We start from the raw sequence: 17,085 nt of genomic DNA, 5'->3' as shown, positions 1-17,085 counted from the left end.
ACTTGTCTCCCTTGATATATATCAAAATATATCTTACTGTGAAGTCCTTTCCTCTGTGCTGAGCTGCATGTTGGAAAATCTCCTCGAATGTCCCCTAATGCTGTTTGTTATTAGAAAAAGGTAGAATTTGGAACACATTTAAAAAGCAAATTAGAAAAGTTCCTTCTTCCAATAATTATTTATTCACAGGCTTATCAGTGCATGCCTTAAGTGAAGGGCCAGATTCTCTGCAGTGCCAATTAGCACACAGCAGCAAGTTGCAGTCACAGCAGGGCTGGATGAGAGCCCTTCAGTCCACAGGGAAGCCCTGGTCCAGCAGTGCTCTGAGCCCCATCATGGGACTGTGACTGCCAAGAGCTGAAAAGCCTCTCCCAAATAGCAAAATCTTTCCAGGACCGGGGAATGTGACCCAGGGAGCTCCCATCACAATACCCATGGAAAAATGTGTTAATAATGTGTTGGAGCGTGCCAACCTGGCACACTGTTGGAAGCTTTCTCCAGGACCTGTGATGCTGGGAATGGGTGCTGCCCACCTGCCTGACGCAGGTGAACTGATGCCCAGAATGGATGATTCCTGCCACAGACTGGAGCAGTCCTTTCTCAAGTTTGGGAAAATTAGTGTTGATGAGGAAGGTGGTAAACACATCACATTAGCAAAAGACATTATGTGCTTGCCAGTTTTAAGAGTTGAACTGTCCAGGAGACCACTATGGGCGCCACTCTTGGTCCTTCTGACCTTAGGTATTCACCAAAGATGGCAAAATACAGCTGGGAGTGCAGCAGCTTTAGAAAGTTTGTTATTTGACTCTGGTGCCCAACACAAAACCTCTAAGTTATGAGACTGCCATTAAGTTCTGCTTTATTTGGCCATTCTTGCTTCTAAGGTATAGACTGATCCAATACTGATTAGCTGACAACATCTGGTCAAACACTCATACCTAGTTTTGGGCCTGTGGACTTGTAGAAACCTCTTCACCAAATGGCCTGACTACCAAAATGTGTCAGGAAGCACATTTTTCTTGGACTCAGACTGTTCAGTATTCCCATATGTGGTGCTCAGGGACATGATCTAGCAGTGGGTTCTTAGAGTACGGGTAATATGGTTAGGTTGTGGTTGGACTTGATCTTGAGGGTCTTCTCCATCCTGAGCAATTCTATGATTACAGAATCACAGAATCGTAGGGGTTGGAAGGGACCTCCAGAGATCATCGAATCCAACCCCCCTGCCAAAGCAGGTTCCCTACAGCAGGTCACACAAGTAGGTGTCCAGGCAGGTCTTGAACATCTCCAGAGAAGGAGACTCCACCACCTCCCTGGGCAGCCTGTTCCAGTGCTCTGTCACCCTCACATTTGTGCGGAACTTCCTATGCTGCAGTTTCCGTCTGTTACCCCTTGTCCTGTCTCCACTCACCACTGAAAACAGTCTGGCCTCGCCATTCTGCCCCCCACACCTCAGATATTTATAGACCTGGATCAGGTCCCCTCTCAGTCTCCTTTTCTCAAGGCTGAACAGACCCAGATCACTCAGCCTTTCCTCATAGGAGAGATGCTGCAGGCCCTTCACCATCTTCATGGCCCTCCGCTGGACTCTTTCCAAGAGATCCTTGTCTTTTTTGTACTGGGGAGCCCAGAACTGGACGCAGTACTCCAGATGAGGTCTCACCAGGGCAGAGTAGAGGGGGAGGATCACCTCCCTCGACCTGCTGGCCACGCTCTTTTTAATGCATCCCAGGATGCCATTGGCCCTCTTGGCCACAAGGGCACACTGCTGGCTCATGGCCAACCTGTCATCCACCAGGACACCCAGGTCCCTCTCTGCAGAGCTCCCCTCCAGCAGGTCATCCCCCAACCTGTACTGGTGCATGCAATTATTCCTCCCCAGATGCAAGACTCTACACTTGCTTTTGTTAAACCTCATCTGGTTTTTATACTGCCCAGCTCTCCAGCCTGTCCAGGTCTTGCTGAATGGCAGCACAGCCTTCAGGTGTGTCAGCCAATCCTCCCAACTTTGTATCATCAGCAAACTTGCTGAGGGTGGCCACTATCCCCTCATCCAGGTCATTCATGAAGATGTTGAACAAGATCAGAACCAGCACTGACCCCTGAGGAACACCGCTGGTTACAGGCCTCCAACCAGACTCCGCACCGCCAGTGATGACCCTCTGTGCTCTGCCAGTCAGCCAGTTTTCAACCCACCTCACTGTCCACTCATCTCTCCCATACTTCCTCAGCTTTGTTATAAGGATGTTGTGGAAGACAGTATCAAATGCCTTGCTGAAATCAAGGTAGACTACATCCACTGCTCAATTCTGTGCTGATTCTATGATATAACTCACCCTGGTAGTATACGCTGCTTCAGGATCGTCTTCTAGGACTCTGGAGAGGCCAAAGTCGGACACCTTGCACACTAAGTTGCTGTTGATGAGGATATTCCTGGCAGCAAGGTCTCTGTGTACGTAACCCATGTCAGACAGGTACTTCATCCCTGATGCGATGCCTCGCAGCATCCCGACCAGCTGAATGACCGTGAACTGCCCATCGTTCTTCTGCAAAGGGAAGGAGACATTTGATCAGATGAAAGTCTCCGCACCCTCAGCATTGCACGTGCACAAATAAAAATGCAAAGGCGAGTCTCTAGGGAAGAAAAACAGGGAAATTAATAATTCATTACTCTCATGCTCTGACCATGAAGCTTTTCAAAGTTTCATTGTTTGGATAAGCATCTCTAGAGACAAAGCTAAGGAAATGTAGTTCTTTTAACTGGAGATCAAGCAGCAAGCTATTTCCAATGGTGACTGATGAAAAGATTGCTTCAGGGAGAGAACATGTATAAAAACACCAGGACGGACTATCTCTGAATCAGCCGACTGAGAGGCGCCAAGTTGCTTATAAATCCTACCTGCAAAAGTCCACGTGTCAACCTTTGGGGCAGGAGCCCTCCCCATGCTACTACGCTGCATTTCTAACTGTTTCCTCCATCTTCTCAAGGAGGTCTCATGAAAAGCTTTGACATTGCCTGGTTTTTGCCACGATGCAGTATGGATGTGTCAAGAAGTTTGGCAGGATGAATGAGTCCACACAGCACTCTGCTCTTTAGAACAAACACAACATTCTACAGTTTACTGTTATCTGCTTGTATCAGTGCATGAACCATGTCTTCACGAGACTGCATAAATACAGACCAAGCAGATAACCGAGCTAATTCTGCCTCCAGACTGCAGTAATGGCTGGACCAGCACCCAGCAAACATTTTTGTTGATATTAACTTTCTGCAAAGAACACAAACTTAATCCTAGCCCCCCTGGAGCAAGTCTCTAAGCATTACCTTTAAAAATGTATCCAGAGAACCATTTTCCATGTATTCCGTTACTATCATTACAGGTTTGCCTGGAAAAAAAAACAAACAAGTGTGCAAGATTGCTAGTAGCAATCTATTAAAAACAACAACAATAACAACAAAAATAAAGTCATTTCATAATGTTTCTGAATGTGAATATGTAGTCACACAGTAGTAAATCTAAACTGAGCAGCCACTGGATCCACAGGATGGTCACACTTCTTGCCCACATGTACACAGAGACAGGGGGATCAAGGAAGGGAAGAAAAGGTGACCCCAAGTCACGGATGGGGAGCAAATCCTAGAGTGTTTAGATGGCTTTTGTGAAAGAGGTTACAAGCTGAACTCTCATAGTCCTGACAGCTGCCCCAGCAGAGCCAATACTATAGCCTCCACACTCTGAAGAAACTACACACGTCCAACGGGAGCAACCAGAATGAAGTCTCTATCTGAGTGTGATAATCATCAAGGCTAGGAAAGGATGGGATTACATCCTGTGTATTTCAAGAAATCCCATGTGACCATCCCCGTAAGTACATCTGAAATATGAAAAGGAATATTAATGCTGCAGGACAAAAGCAAGTAAGCACAGAGCGAGTGGCAGTGGAAATTAGGAGGTTTCAGTGTACAAGAAGAACAAAGCTGTCAATCAGCCCCCCGGAACGGGATCAGATGCCCTTTCTCCAGCTCCACGCTGACCTCTGTGCATCCCACTCCTGGTGGATGTGCTGGGACACCCACTGCTCCCTGGTGCCGGCACGGAGCTCCTACTCCCTCCTTTGGCTACAGCCCAGAGTGGAGGGCACGGCCTGCCGTGGGGCAGATGTTGGGTTAATAGCAGCGCCGAGTCTGCATGCAGGGAAGCACCAGCAGCCTGACTGCAATTACTATTTCAGGAAGCTCTTTGCTGTGCCGATTCTTTTTCACCTTCCCTAAATAATAACAAGATCTCTTCCCAAGATGTGTACTGTATTGATTCAGTGAAGTAGTTACAAAAAAAAAAAAGGATCAAAACAAAAGTTCTTAACAAAAGACCTGGCCTCCTATTGTTGACAGGAATAATAATGTTTTTCGAAATCCATTTGATTAATTTTCATGCCCGAGTCATTTTAATGGTAATTATATATATAGTTTTTGCTCAGTTTTTATATCTAATTTCTCGCTAGCTTGCCACAGCAGCATAGCAATAATTAATGTGGTGTGCTCCAGCCCTTGTAAATTCAATGAAATCTTATAAGAACATGTAAATTATTTTTTATTTAAATCAATTTGCATTAGCTAGCATGAAGCACAGACAAAAGAGGAGCTGTCAGTTACTTGTAAAGTGCATTATAAGTGTCTTTTGTTGAAACGATCAACGAGAGCTGCCACATGTCATAACACGCACACGGAGGTAAATGCTCTTAAAATCAGTTCATATTCTACCATTAAGACCGATCTTAATCTTCCCACTTTCCCACTATGTTAACCATTTGCCTAATTTACTGTTTAATTATCTACATAATAAAGATAATTGTGAACTTGTCAATCAGAACTCTTGCTGTTGTGCAGATCCTACCTATGTAGCAAAAGGGACTTGCACTGCTTCCATTTTTTCAGCTCTTATCGCAGCTATTGTCTGAGCTCAGAGCTTGCCAGAAGTATTATTTTTGAAATGAGAGCTGCACCCTGGGGCCAGGAATAATAATATCATGTGTCCCAAACTCTGCAAGCTTTGTCTTCAAGGATGGCAGACTTGAGTCCGTGCAGAGCTCGATGCACAGAATGGATCCTGTGATTGTGGAGGAAAATCCCACATACACACTCTCTTTTTACACTAAAAAAGCATTCTGGGATTGCATGAACACAGCATGGTGATGCATGTAGATAGCAGAGCCAGACAGGGAAGTGCTGGCACTGGTGCCAGAACAGTTGCAGCCAGACACATGGACGTGAACTTTCAAATGCACGTCTGCTTCTTACAGAAAAGTTTGCCCTTGCTCTCAACAGTGCAGATTCCCATTATGTTAGTTTTCAAAAGATAATGGGGTTCTTTTATTTGTTTTGTTTTCAGTGGGGAAAAACAGAGAAGCAGTGAAGTGAAGATGCTGCTGTTTGACTGTATGTGCGTCGGCAAGGTGTTTCTCTGCATCACTGATGAGTGATTTAAGGTAAAACCTGGATTCTTTAAGCCACCTGTCATACAATCTCCACAGAGAGCATGCTGCCATTTCTGATGTGCCCAGTCTAATGAGTTGCTGCAAAGCGACTGCAGGATGGGGCCCTTATCTCTGACACATAAAGGCAGCACTGCAGCGAGACTGGCATCTCATCACCCCACCGCCCCGAGGGACCTCCTGCAGGATCCCACCTTGTGTTTCCATCTGAGAAAATAAAAGAAGATCTCTGCACTTACGTTTCATTATCTGACAGCCGCAGGTTGACACTAATTGTGAAATAAATTAGTCCCGTATCCAAGAGCATGGAAATAAGGACACAAACAGAGTAACTTTTAACCAAAGTAAATTAAAAGTAAACACTGGCCCTTTTAATGTGCTGGTCTGATTCTCTGTCAGCAGGGCTCCCTCCCGCTGGTGGTTCGGGGCCATAAAATGCGTGCAGATGTCATTCCTACCCATGTACACATTGTCAGAGCAATGAAATGGAATGCTAATGAAAGAGGGACTGCTGCCTCTGTAAAGCAGAAATAGCTAAGGGCTTGTCTGCATGGGCACAATGAAGACCATTAATCCAAGTTATCTAAAGGTGGGCATTTGAAGTAATTAGTTAAATGGCATTGAGGCTATGCATGAATATTCTCATTCAAAATTAAGAACGGACTAATTCAGTTTCACTTAATTTATTTCTGAACTAAATCAGGATGCATCAAAGATGTTTCACACTAAAGTTCCGAATCTACGATAGGGCAGCGACTCAGTTGCTAAATGGGAAGAGAAGTTAAAAAGTACTCAGAGATAGCATCATAGTCTGGGATTTATAAAATTGTTTTGGTACATTCAAAGTCCATTTGCTCCAAGTCCAATTTAGAAGTTGCTCTGCTCCAGCGAGGAGAAAAAGGGTTCCTGACCCCTCCCTGAAAAGCTGCCACAGTTCATATGGAAAACTTCAGTCTACTTTGGAAGAGGACTGGAGAAGAGGTGGGCTGAGTAACTGCTGAGTCTCCCCTCCTTAGGCTCAATGAAAACTGAATTAAATAAGCAAACGTAATGTGTGAAGGAGAACAGCTCCAGCAGCACTAATGGAGGAAGAGCTACCTGAGATATAAGCTGGGGGCTAAGGACCTCAGGAGGGAGACAGCACTCCCAAACACCCATCCTGGTTTTGGGGTTACATGTTTGCAAAGGAAACACCTACAGGTACAGACATTAGAGGGCACTGGCCAGAAGAACTCAGGGCACAGAGTCGGCAGAGCCATCTCCTCAGTTTCTAGGGCTCAGACCCCTGCAGGCAGCCAACAACTGGATCTACCCTGCCTCGGATACCTCAACCTCTGGAAACCTGGGAAAGTGAAGCACTCCTTCCTTCTCTGCGCTGTTTTTGCCTCATCTTTGAGAAAAGCGTCTGAAATCCAGAGCCACCAGTCGTTCAACACTGTTGCATTGCCTCCAACACAACACAACAGCCCAGGTCATATGGTTGCACTTACTGCCTTTCTCAGCTCCCCTTTGCCATTTATTCCCAGCTCAGTTCCCAGAACAAATCCAGAGCTCTTAAGCTGTAAAGCCCTCAGCACTACCACAGCCTTTGAATCTGATGGCTCCTTTAAGCAAAACCTGCGTGCTGGGGAGAGCCACATCTTCTCTCTAAGTGAGAAACCCACCCATCTGGCCCTGACAGCAGAAAGACTCACACCCATGTCAGCAGCAGCTTTTATGGCTGTGAGAACATCACTCACTTCCTGCCCAACAGCCCTCATCCCTACAGGACTAGAAATGGGCACTTTCTGTCCAGGAAAGACTGATGTGGTGAGGCTCAGCTATTTGCCCTTTCATATTCTCCTAGACATTGAAAGCTTCAGACCTTAACATGCACCCCTTGTCCCATACACAGGCCTCTCCATTTATTTGGTTCTTTCCACTTAAAGCACTCAGCTGAGTGTACAGGGTCAGACTATCATATGCTGCTTTGATGGGCTCACAAGTGGACATGCCCCTCAGATCAGGACACACAGCAAGGTCATACTCCTGGGGTAGAACTGTTGCACAGGCTGTGACTCTGAGAAAGCACACACATTGTTGCCAAATCCATCCCCTACTTTTTCTCCCCCGCCTTTATAAAATTTATTTGTAAGAGAAACCAATTTTTGTTTATTTTTTTTTCTTAAAAGTTTTGAGAAATACGATTTCAAAGAAAAAAGCAAGACAAGGCTCTTGACTGCAAACTAGAATCAATTCAGAGGATGATATGATGATATTAACAGCACAGACAGCCAATGTCTGCATCTTCTTCACTGTAACTCTGAGAAAGAGCTGAATCTGGAGAAGATGCCTTTAGTGAATGATGGTTGGTGCTAACAGCAGCCATGTGCCCCAGATACCAGCATTTCAGTGGTAGTGGCTAAGTTCCAACATTACCAGTCATAAAGGCAAAAGGGGTTTCCGCCATTCACACTTGTGAGGCTAGCATCTCTCAGGCTAGCTAAAAACTTCCCCAAACACTTGAAATATAATTTTAATTGAAGGAGTTGTTACCCACAAAAATCCTTTGATGTAAATAACTTAGCCACACTTATTTCTATCTGGCAAATATCGGGCTGAAATAAAGCACACTGTGAAATGCTAGAGAGAACCCATAGGTCTGTTTGTGGGAAGACATGCACGCACACTCTCACTCCTCCAGATCCTCTAAAGCTTCCAGTCAGAAGAGCAATGACACCTCTGCACTCTTCCTGTACTCTCACCTCAGCTAACTTCCATTCTTGCTCACATCCCCTGTGAGCAATCATGAGGTCCCATCATGACCCTCTGCCAGCACTTTGCTTCAGAGGCTTCTCAAAATAAGATGGCTGGAAATCATTTGGTTTGGCTACCCAGTGTTTTGATAGCAAAATTCTCTACCTTTCCCTGTCAGAAAAATCGCTCTCTATGTCTCAGCATTTCTTTTCTCTCATTGGAGCTCATATGGTCTCAAAAGTAAAGAAAAAAAGGCAGGAATAGGAAGTGAATCTGCTGTAAGCACTGAGGGGAAGGCTTGGTATCCTGGCATTCAAAATGGTCCCACGTGGCTTCATTTAATGCAGAGGATGCAACCAAATTATTTGGAAGGCAGAAGTCATGCAGCACGCTCCGCTGGCCCTCAGGCATCCTAACCTTACTCCTGTATCCACCATCACCTCCACCTGCACATAGCCAGGCATATAATCTCCCATTTCATTAACTTCAGACCTTTGAATGGTGATTTTCTCAGCCCCTATGTACTACACCTTAGGAGTTAATATTTTTCATCATTTCCGTTCCCAGATCTACCAAATGTGAAATTTCAGGCAAGGGGAGTTTGCTGCTTTTAGAGAAACAACAAAGTGCACACTGACAACCTGAGTTACCCAGTGCTTCGTCCCCTACCTCTCCCATCAGCCAGTGTTCAAAGACAGCAGTCTGCAGCAGTCTGCACCTACTTTTTGTGACAACACCTTCCAGGTGGATGATGTTGGGGTGGTCAAACTGCCCCATGATGCTCGCTTCTCCCAGGAAATCTCGCCTTTGCTTCTCTGTGTAGCCCACCTTCAGGGTTTTGATAGCCACTGGAAATTCACGTTTTCCCTGCAGTTTCAGCCGTCCACTGCAGACTTCTCCAAATTCACCTTCAGAAAAAAATCAGAAAGTATCACAGTATGCCTAAGGAATGCAGAGCACGTATCTGTTTGTAGGATATTGCCTATCTTCTACAGAAAGCTAATCAAAAATACCCAGGGCTGTCCCACATCTGTGAATATGGAAAGTAGAACATCACAGTGATAAACATCACAAACAGCCAGTGTAGCACACGCCATAAACACAAGAAAACTAGGAAGCTGCAAATCTCAGTCTTTTAGAAAGATAACCAGAGCTGAAGGAAACACTCCTGGTGACGGGTTTGATCCCACTCTAAAGGTGAGCTGTTCCAGTATGTAATTTTCCTAAATTTAAAGAGCTATACCCCATATTCCATTGGGCTTTTTCTCATTTCATGCTATTTTTGCCTACTAGATGAAACACTCCTGTCATATCCTGTATCCATAGCTATCCATAGCTGTAAAACACAAACCAGTTGCTTCTTAACCTTCCTTTGCTAAGTTGAATAGATGGAATGCTGTTACCCTCTTACAGCAACGCATACTTTTATGGACCATGCACTCTTTCCAATTTTACAACTACCTTTTTTTAGAGGTAGCCTAAATGGTTATTTTAGGTGAACAGTAAATTATCTTTAAAAACACAGTATAAGAGGATGCCAGATATTCCCGCTGTTGGATGTGAATCCAAACACACAGCTTAACTTGAGCAGAAGTGGAAACTTAGTCTTTTAACCATGGAAATTAAATGTCTTGGACCTTGGTTTGTGCTTGTTTTTGCCCTTCCCCCTTTTAAAAAAATCTCAGATGAACTTTCAATCTTAATTTTTGCTTCAAGACTGACTTTAATCAACAAGGAGAAAAAGATGAAAGTAGTGCAAAAGAATCTGAACATTAAGTGATTAATTTCTCTTAGCATTCATAGAAGTAACTCAGCTTGGTCCAAACTTGTCTGTTTTCTGCCATTTTTAACTCAGTCACTGAAATTAAAAATTGCAGACAGTGGCAGGTTTGTCCCTGGCTTCTACTGAAACAAGGGTACGCTCCACATACCTTGCAGAGTGCCTAACAGCACAAATATTTCACAGCCCTTTTCTGGTTTCTAATGTTATAAATGCCAGCCCTACACACTGCTAGGGATCACAAAACTCATTTCCATACCAGCTCCAATAACTCTTTCAATGGTTATGCACGAAGCTTCTATTTCCTTGGCAAACTCGTGGACAGCTTGATTAGGGTCCTCGTAGGTGTGGGGATCAATGTAGGTTCTTACACCAGGCAGTTTAACTGCAAACACAAATTAGTGTTAAGAGCACATGACACAGCAGATGAGGATAACAGTCATTTCTATCTCTTGCACTGTCTGCTTTGCCAAAAAACACGGCAGCAGGGAAATCTATTCCTACTGCAAAAATGAACAGATAATGCTTTTTGAATGCTCTCTGAGGATGCCCCGTGCTTTGAAACACTGTGCAAGTGAGCACTTTCAGAAAATGACATTTAGTTTATATGTGACACACGTGCATCTTCATCATATTTAGGAAAACCCATGACAGTGGTCAGCTGGGAAGACAAGCAGCTTGAAGTTCCTTTTGGTGCTGAGCAATGAGCTGGTGCAGGGCCTGGTGCAAACCTGTGCTATCGGGAGACCTAGCTTCGTGCTGAGCAACTGTTAGAGAATGCCTGGGTGACCTTGGGCAGGCAGCTCTGCCTCTGCACACTGCAGTCCCTCATTTGTAATTCTCCCCACTGCAAAGGTTTATAAAGGCTTTGAGGTGTTTGACAGCACTGGAACGAGCCCTGGAAGCTGGTTATAGCCCAGACAAGCAGCCCTCCTGCAGGAAGGGGACTCCAGGAAGAAGAGCACAAAATGAGGAATGCTGAGCAACAACTTGCAAAGCAAGTCAGACGGATGGCAGTTGATGGAGAGCTGCAATAAGTTATGCCCTACCACTCATATATTAACTAATCAATCAGCCACATTATTTCAGATGGAGTTACTGAAATTTAAATGAACAGAATATTTGCAGTACAAAGCCTGTGGGTTGTACCAGTGTAAATGTAATCAATACCAGGCTTTCTCTACAGGACTCAAGAGGAAAAAAAGTATTTTCATTATCTTTATTATAAGTTTGTTTTGACAATCATTAAGGCTACTCACATGAAGAAATGCTCATCAGTCTAATAAGACAGCTACATTACACAGTGGCTCTTAATTGATTTGCTTCCTGCTGCCTTCATTACATAGCACTAATGGAAATCTGACTTTTGCTCGAGATACGTTTGCCTTTTCCACCCCAAAAGGCACTTTACTGTTACACATCCACAGATCCCACAACATTTTATTAAGGAAGGCTTTTCAGATGCTGGCTTTGAAGGTACCAAAGGACTAACAGTAATTGCAACGTGTACTTTTCAGCATCACTACGGAGGCTCATTTATTCAGACCACCTTACAGTCGTTAATATGGCATTTCTGGAAGCTTCCTAAGAGTAAGAAGTGAACATTAATTCCTCATGTCTTGCAGAGGCATCCAAAGCAAAAAGTAGCTGTGGGTCCAGTCCTCACAGCCAGCTGCGGGCTGGCTGGAGCAGAGCAAAGGTTTATAACAGGTATTCTGTACAGACGCACCCAGAGCACACACTGAGAGCTGTGACATGCCAGCCAGGCAAAATTAAAAGCATCTTGAGTCGCACTGTGTATCCCAGCACCATGAAACAAAACAAAATGGCTGGCTAGGCTGATCCACTGCAAACATTCTGTTTGCATCTGTTTGCTCCATCCTGGAAAAAGAATATGTAGGCATGAATAGCTGGGCGCAAATAAGAATTGTTCCAACTCTCACGTCTGCACTCTGTTCTCCGTGAAGCTTGGAGCAGAGGCAGATGGGGACTTACTGAACAACAGAATTATCTGGATTCTTTTGTAAATTAACAGCAAAATGATTTCTGGAAAAAAAAAAAGCCCTCAGTTGTATTTCTCATTACCAGGCAGAGCAAAAAACACATATATCCATGTTGGAGCTTTACTCACTGTGGCCATTATGAAAATGCATCTTTTCTTCTTCTGGGTCTTGTTTAGCCTTGCTGTAGCCGCACCGCCTGGAAAAAAAAAACAACAAGAACAACAACAAAAAAGAATGCTTTTGTCTCTGGAATAGCAGAATCCCCCTCATTACCTCAGCTGGGCAAAGCACAAAAACCCAGAGCAGTGACAAATCCAACCTCTCAAGTGGCTGTTCTGCTGCTGTCCCAGTTTTAGCTCATCAAACTACTTGCAATTTCCCTAATGGGATTCAGGGCCCAAGGCCCACTGATTTTCAATTGGACTTGTGCTTCTAAATCCCACAGATACCTCTGCAAACTCCATTCTGCCATACATCTAATTTAGCTATTATTATGAAAAAAAAAAAAAAGCAAGAGCAGGAAGGACAATGGAAGGGGAATGGGATGAAACATTAGAATTGCAGAAATGGGATCTCCTAGTCAACAGAGCTCAAACCCCAGCTTTTGCAGGTACCGTCCTGTATGTACTGCACTGTCCCTTTACACACTGCATTTGCACAGAACTAAAAGTTTCTAGTATTGTAAAAATAGCCTTGTGCCAACATAACATACAAAATGATAAGGCTAAAACAAATGACTACCTGTTGGCTCACTGCCTTCCACGGTCTTCTATATACTCCTGGCTCTGACTGGGTTTCCTACACACCTCCTACCTTATTCAAGGGAGCTACCATTCATGCAACCCCAGCATCAAGACAGATGGAAGGCACAGGAAGACAGCCTGACCTATCTTACATCTGCATTAGAACCAGGCAGTGCAAGGATGCTGCTGGATCCCACAATAGAGCTGTGAACACAGCCATATAGGAGTCACATTTCCCCAGAAAACCTTCCTGTGGCTGCCCTGCCCTGACTCAACCCTCAGCCTTTGCACTGGTCCTCTAGGGGATGCCACCACACCTGCAGTAAGTGGCTACATTTCTGAAACCTGCTTCACATCGATACCACTTTGGAAGCTACAGGGTAACCGCACAGGCAAGGACAACCAGTGCATACACACACGTGTGTACTTTAAAGTACAGGATGAGGTGTGTAGGATGCACATATATCTGTCATTGTTTTCAAGGACCCGATATAATAACTGGATACAGGTACTGAATCATCCTGAAAGCAAACCACATGGACATGAGACATAGGGACATTGCTTGTAAGAGTGAAAAACCTACAAGCAACGCTCGCAAGCCAGCCAGCACACAGCTGGACAGCTGATGTTACACCTCCAACAGAAAGCCTCGATTTGCCACTTGAAACTGAGAAACTTGGGAGACTTCTCTTTCATCACCCAGGATTTTGGGACAGGGCATGCACACGCTCCAGCATAACTCACAGCAAGGAAGAGTGTATGATTAGCAGAAACAAAACTGCAATTAGGAGGAGGCGATAATGGGCATCTGCATGAAACATGCCCTCAGCGTGAAGTCCTATTACCGTGAACTGCTGTCTGCCTGGTTGCAAGGGGCCGAGCAGCCTTTCGGCTATAGGATTTTGGCACCAGATCTGTGAAACGATTAAAAACAAAAGCCCGGCAAGGGGATGCAGGCAGGGCTGCTGGGCTGGGTCTGGCAGCACTGGGCCCCAGAGGGCTGAGGAGGGCAAAGAAATATGAGCTATGTGGTTACTGCCAGGAGGACAGCAGGGGTGTGGGCTTACCTCTACGAAAGGGAAGATGTGACAAGGCGAGACAGGAAAACAGTAGAGGCAAGTAAAGGGCAATGGATTGCTACAGGGTGCAAAAATAAGGGGGGGGGGAGTGACTAGCAATGCAGGGGCACAAGCACAAAGATGACAAGGCCTCTACACTGGGAGTAATGAGTAAGCAGGCTACCCATGCATGGTGCGATTGCGGCAGCAGTGACAGAACCACAGCCAAGCAGAGACCATTGTGCTCCGAATGCAAAACCAATGATAGAGGCAAAGAACAGCCCAGAGACACAGCTTGTGGGTTATTCCCACTTTGCTCTTGGCATTGCTCTTCTGGCTCTAGCAGCAGCAGTGCCATTTCCCATGCCGAGACCCTCACAGTAAGGGCCATTATAAAGGGTATTTTGGTTCTTATGATCTCTGGGTGAAAATGGATTCTCCTCCTTCATCATGCTGTCTTCCCCTGAAAGCCAAGCAACTAAAGAGAGAAGTCTCAGTATCAGTTCCCACTTCTGGCAATCCCAACGTTTCAGCTCTGCAGGTTGCCAGAACTGTCAGAATCAGCTTTCTGCAGAACTAGCTTTCTGCACTGGGGTGTGCACGTAAAGGAGAGTATGGTTTTATATTCAAAAACTCAAAATTCCTCAATTCATCCTTGTTCAATGCACCTAAAGCACATACGCCAACATTGGCTTATATGAAATGCAAAAATTTGTTTTGTTCATCTTTTCAAACAAAGGTCCTATTTCTTCCACAGGTTTAGAGTGCTTCATATAAAACGTACTTTTCTACTACTACTCTTTTTACTAAATGTATCTCACTCATCAAGAAGGAGGAGAGAGAGACAGGGAATGTGTGACCACTGATATACAGAGTTCTAAGCGCACCATAATAATGCAAAGCACTGTTCTACCACACAGGGATACACTTAAGGGACCCACGCAAACAAGTTGGCTTTGGCTCTATCCTCCATAGAACAATCCAGAGAAGCAGGCTATGCACATCCTGTCTGAGGCTAAACCTCCTTTCTTCCATTCTGGACCTAGAAAGAAGTTTTCTGACTTTCTTCCCTACCTAAATCCCACGAAAACCTGAAATTTGACATTGAAAGTCCCAGTTCAGTGAGTGAATCTAACTAGTAAATGAAATTACATAAATATTCTGGTTTTGCAATATGTTTCTTTGATAGAAAAAGCTCCCATTTGTTTGGGAAAATAATCAGTTTCTGCATGTGTATTTGCTCTTAATTCTTATTGGAAAAACTGCAAGTCTGAAGTCTCTTGATGAAGATTCGTTCTCCAATTTACTGTCATTATACAAAACAGATTTCCTTCATCTTTTCTGTATCACATGCAGTGAAAGCAGAAATATTCTGACACTGCCTCCCACTGTGCTGGAGACACTCAGCCAAAGAGTTAATGGAATTGAGCAGCACACCTGGATCTCAGCTCATTTTCTCCTGTTGTGGATTTGTCCCAGTTTCTGTCTCTAGAAAACAGATGTCCTCTTTGCACAGCTCCGTGTTGTTCAATAAAAGTATCAGAGGAAAAAAGTGAGACTTCAAATATTCTTCAAGCATCATGTCTTATTTAAAAACTACTTGCAGATTGGCAGGCAGCTCATAAAACATTTATGGAGCAGATTATTAGAGTGAAGTTGTAAAATGATCCCTATATAGGTTTATAAAATATAAAACGGACAGGTAGAAAGATGAAGAATCCAGCTGGGGAAACCAATGCCCTCTGCCTCGCATGATGCCAACTAATGGAGAAGAATCCTTCCAGTGTCAAGAGAGGAGGCAGGAGGCTCTCCCTGGACAGACTGGGATGCTTGCATCTGACCCAGTACTTCAGAATACCTTTGCTGGGTGGTGTGTGGCTCCTCAGCCGCCTGGAGCACCCCCAAAAGCCACAAAATGCTAAAGGGAAGGAGTTTCCATGTCTCTGTCTCAGGCCACTACTCTGGTTAAAACTCAATGCAAGACAAATCCAGGAGACTGTCTCTAAAAGCATCTGGATCTCAGACATTCAAGCCCTGGGTGATGATATGGCAGTCTTTGTGTACCTTTTTTTTATTTTTACAGTAAAATGCCAAAGCATTTCAGCACATGCCTAAAGCATTACTGAAACATGGGGATAATATTTAGTAGTCTTCGATGTGGAAAGGGGCCTCACTTTGTTAGGTTCAGCCAATACCATAAAACAGTTTGGGTCCTGAAGCAGCATGCAAACTGCTGTCCCATTCCTGCAGAGGTTTATACTCGTATTCTGTCTCTTACAGACGAGACAAATGAACCCACCGCATTTATCTGAAACAGAAACAAACCCCCACTTGCTTTTCAGGGGTCAGAGCTTCACTCAGAAACATTTCTTTTACTGTAAGTCTACTTTAAAGAGTGCACCCAACCCACCTTAAGCTGCCATTCTACAAGAGTTTTGCAAGGACCACAGAGCTGCTGTTTATGAGGGGTTAGTGCTCAGTTCAGGCAATTTTTTCTAAGATGTTAAAGCAGTAAGGCTGCATACGTGTTTCAGGGCAGAACAATGTTCCATCCAGAGGAACAAACAAACAGGGCTCTGTCCATCTGGCCAAGGTCCCATCTCCACTGTTTTGTGGAAACAATAGCTAGTAGGGCAGATAGTTTTACAATGGATAAATGATGCTGATATTGAGAGCTAAAGGCAAAAATCCTTTCTACAGTGATGTTGGTCCACACCCATAATTCACCTTTGTTGCTTGCAAACCTAAAATGTATTTAGTACCACAGAAACATGGAGTGTTCAAGGGACTACTGTAAAATGAACATTTTTTCATACTGAGAGTTGTTTTTCTATCCACTTTCCTCCTGCTTTTTTTGATGAGGTATCTGTAATGAGTTACTTCCATTACACTGGACCAAGTTTTTACCACAAGTAATTTGCAGCAAGACATGTAGCTGGGAATAGCTCCACTCCTCCTCTACCTACTCTCAAAGACCTATAATTTAGAGAACAGGATTCAAAGAGCAGTAAAAGACTGTGAGACAACAAGCTATGACCTTCAGTTCAGGTCAAAGACACTCCAGATGACTGGCCCAAGAGGAACCAGGGCAGGTTCCCTTCCTGAGGGCTGCTTCTCAATTGCTCTCCCCCCTCCACTGTGCAGTCCTGCAGCTGACCTCCAACTAACTTGGATGCCTTACAAAGGAAGTTTTGAAATTCCAGTAGTGGTATTTTTTGCCTTTAGTCTTTCCCTGCCTTTGCACTGATTGACTCTTTGCCTTCCTAAATCAC

General features: G+C 44.4%; 1 protein-coding gene across 17 annotated transcripts in view; it reads right to left on the bottom strand.

The window, feature by feature from the left end:
• The window catches only part of EPHA5 (EPH receptor A5), a 197,253-nt gene that overhangs the window by 22,374 nt on the left and 157,794 nt on the right, over nucleotides 1-17,085 (bottom strand). For all 17 annotated transcript variants that reach the window (XM_052683198.1, XM_052683204.1, XM_052683200.1 and 14 more), the window contains 5 exons: nucleotides 12,141-12,208; nucleotides 10,269-10,394; nucleotides 8,952-9,137; nucleotides 3,326-3,387; nucleotides 2,337-2,546 (listed from right to left, as the gene is read on the bottom strand). In XM_052683198.1, the coding sequence (XP_052539158.1) occupies nucleotides 2,337-2,546; nucleotides 3,326-3,387; nucleotides 8,952-9,137; nucleotides 10,269-10,394; nucleotides 12,141-12,208 (652 nt within the window). The remainder of the gene's footprint in view (nucleotides 1-2,336; nucleotides 2,547-3,325; nucleotides 3,388-8,951; nucleotides 9,138-10,268; nucleotides 10,395-12,140; nucleotides 12,209-17,085) is intronic.

This window comes from Tympanuchus pallidicinctus, unplaced genomic scaffold (genome assembly GCF_026119805.1).
Source record: "Tympanuchus pallidicinctus isolate F22 unplaced genomic scaffold, pur_lepc_1.0 scaffold2, whole genome shotgun sequence".
Lineage (NCBI taxonomy): Eukaryota > Metazoa > Chordata > Aves > Galliformes > Phasianidae > Tympanuchus > Tympanuchus pallidicinctus.
Note: the sequence above shows the minus strand (reverse complement) of the source record. Positions and strands in the feature narration are given on the sequence as shown.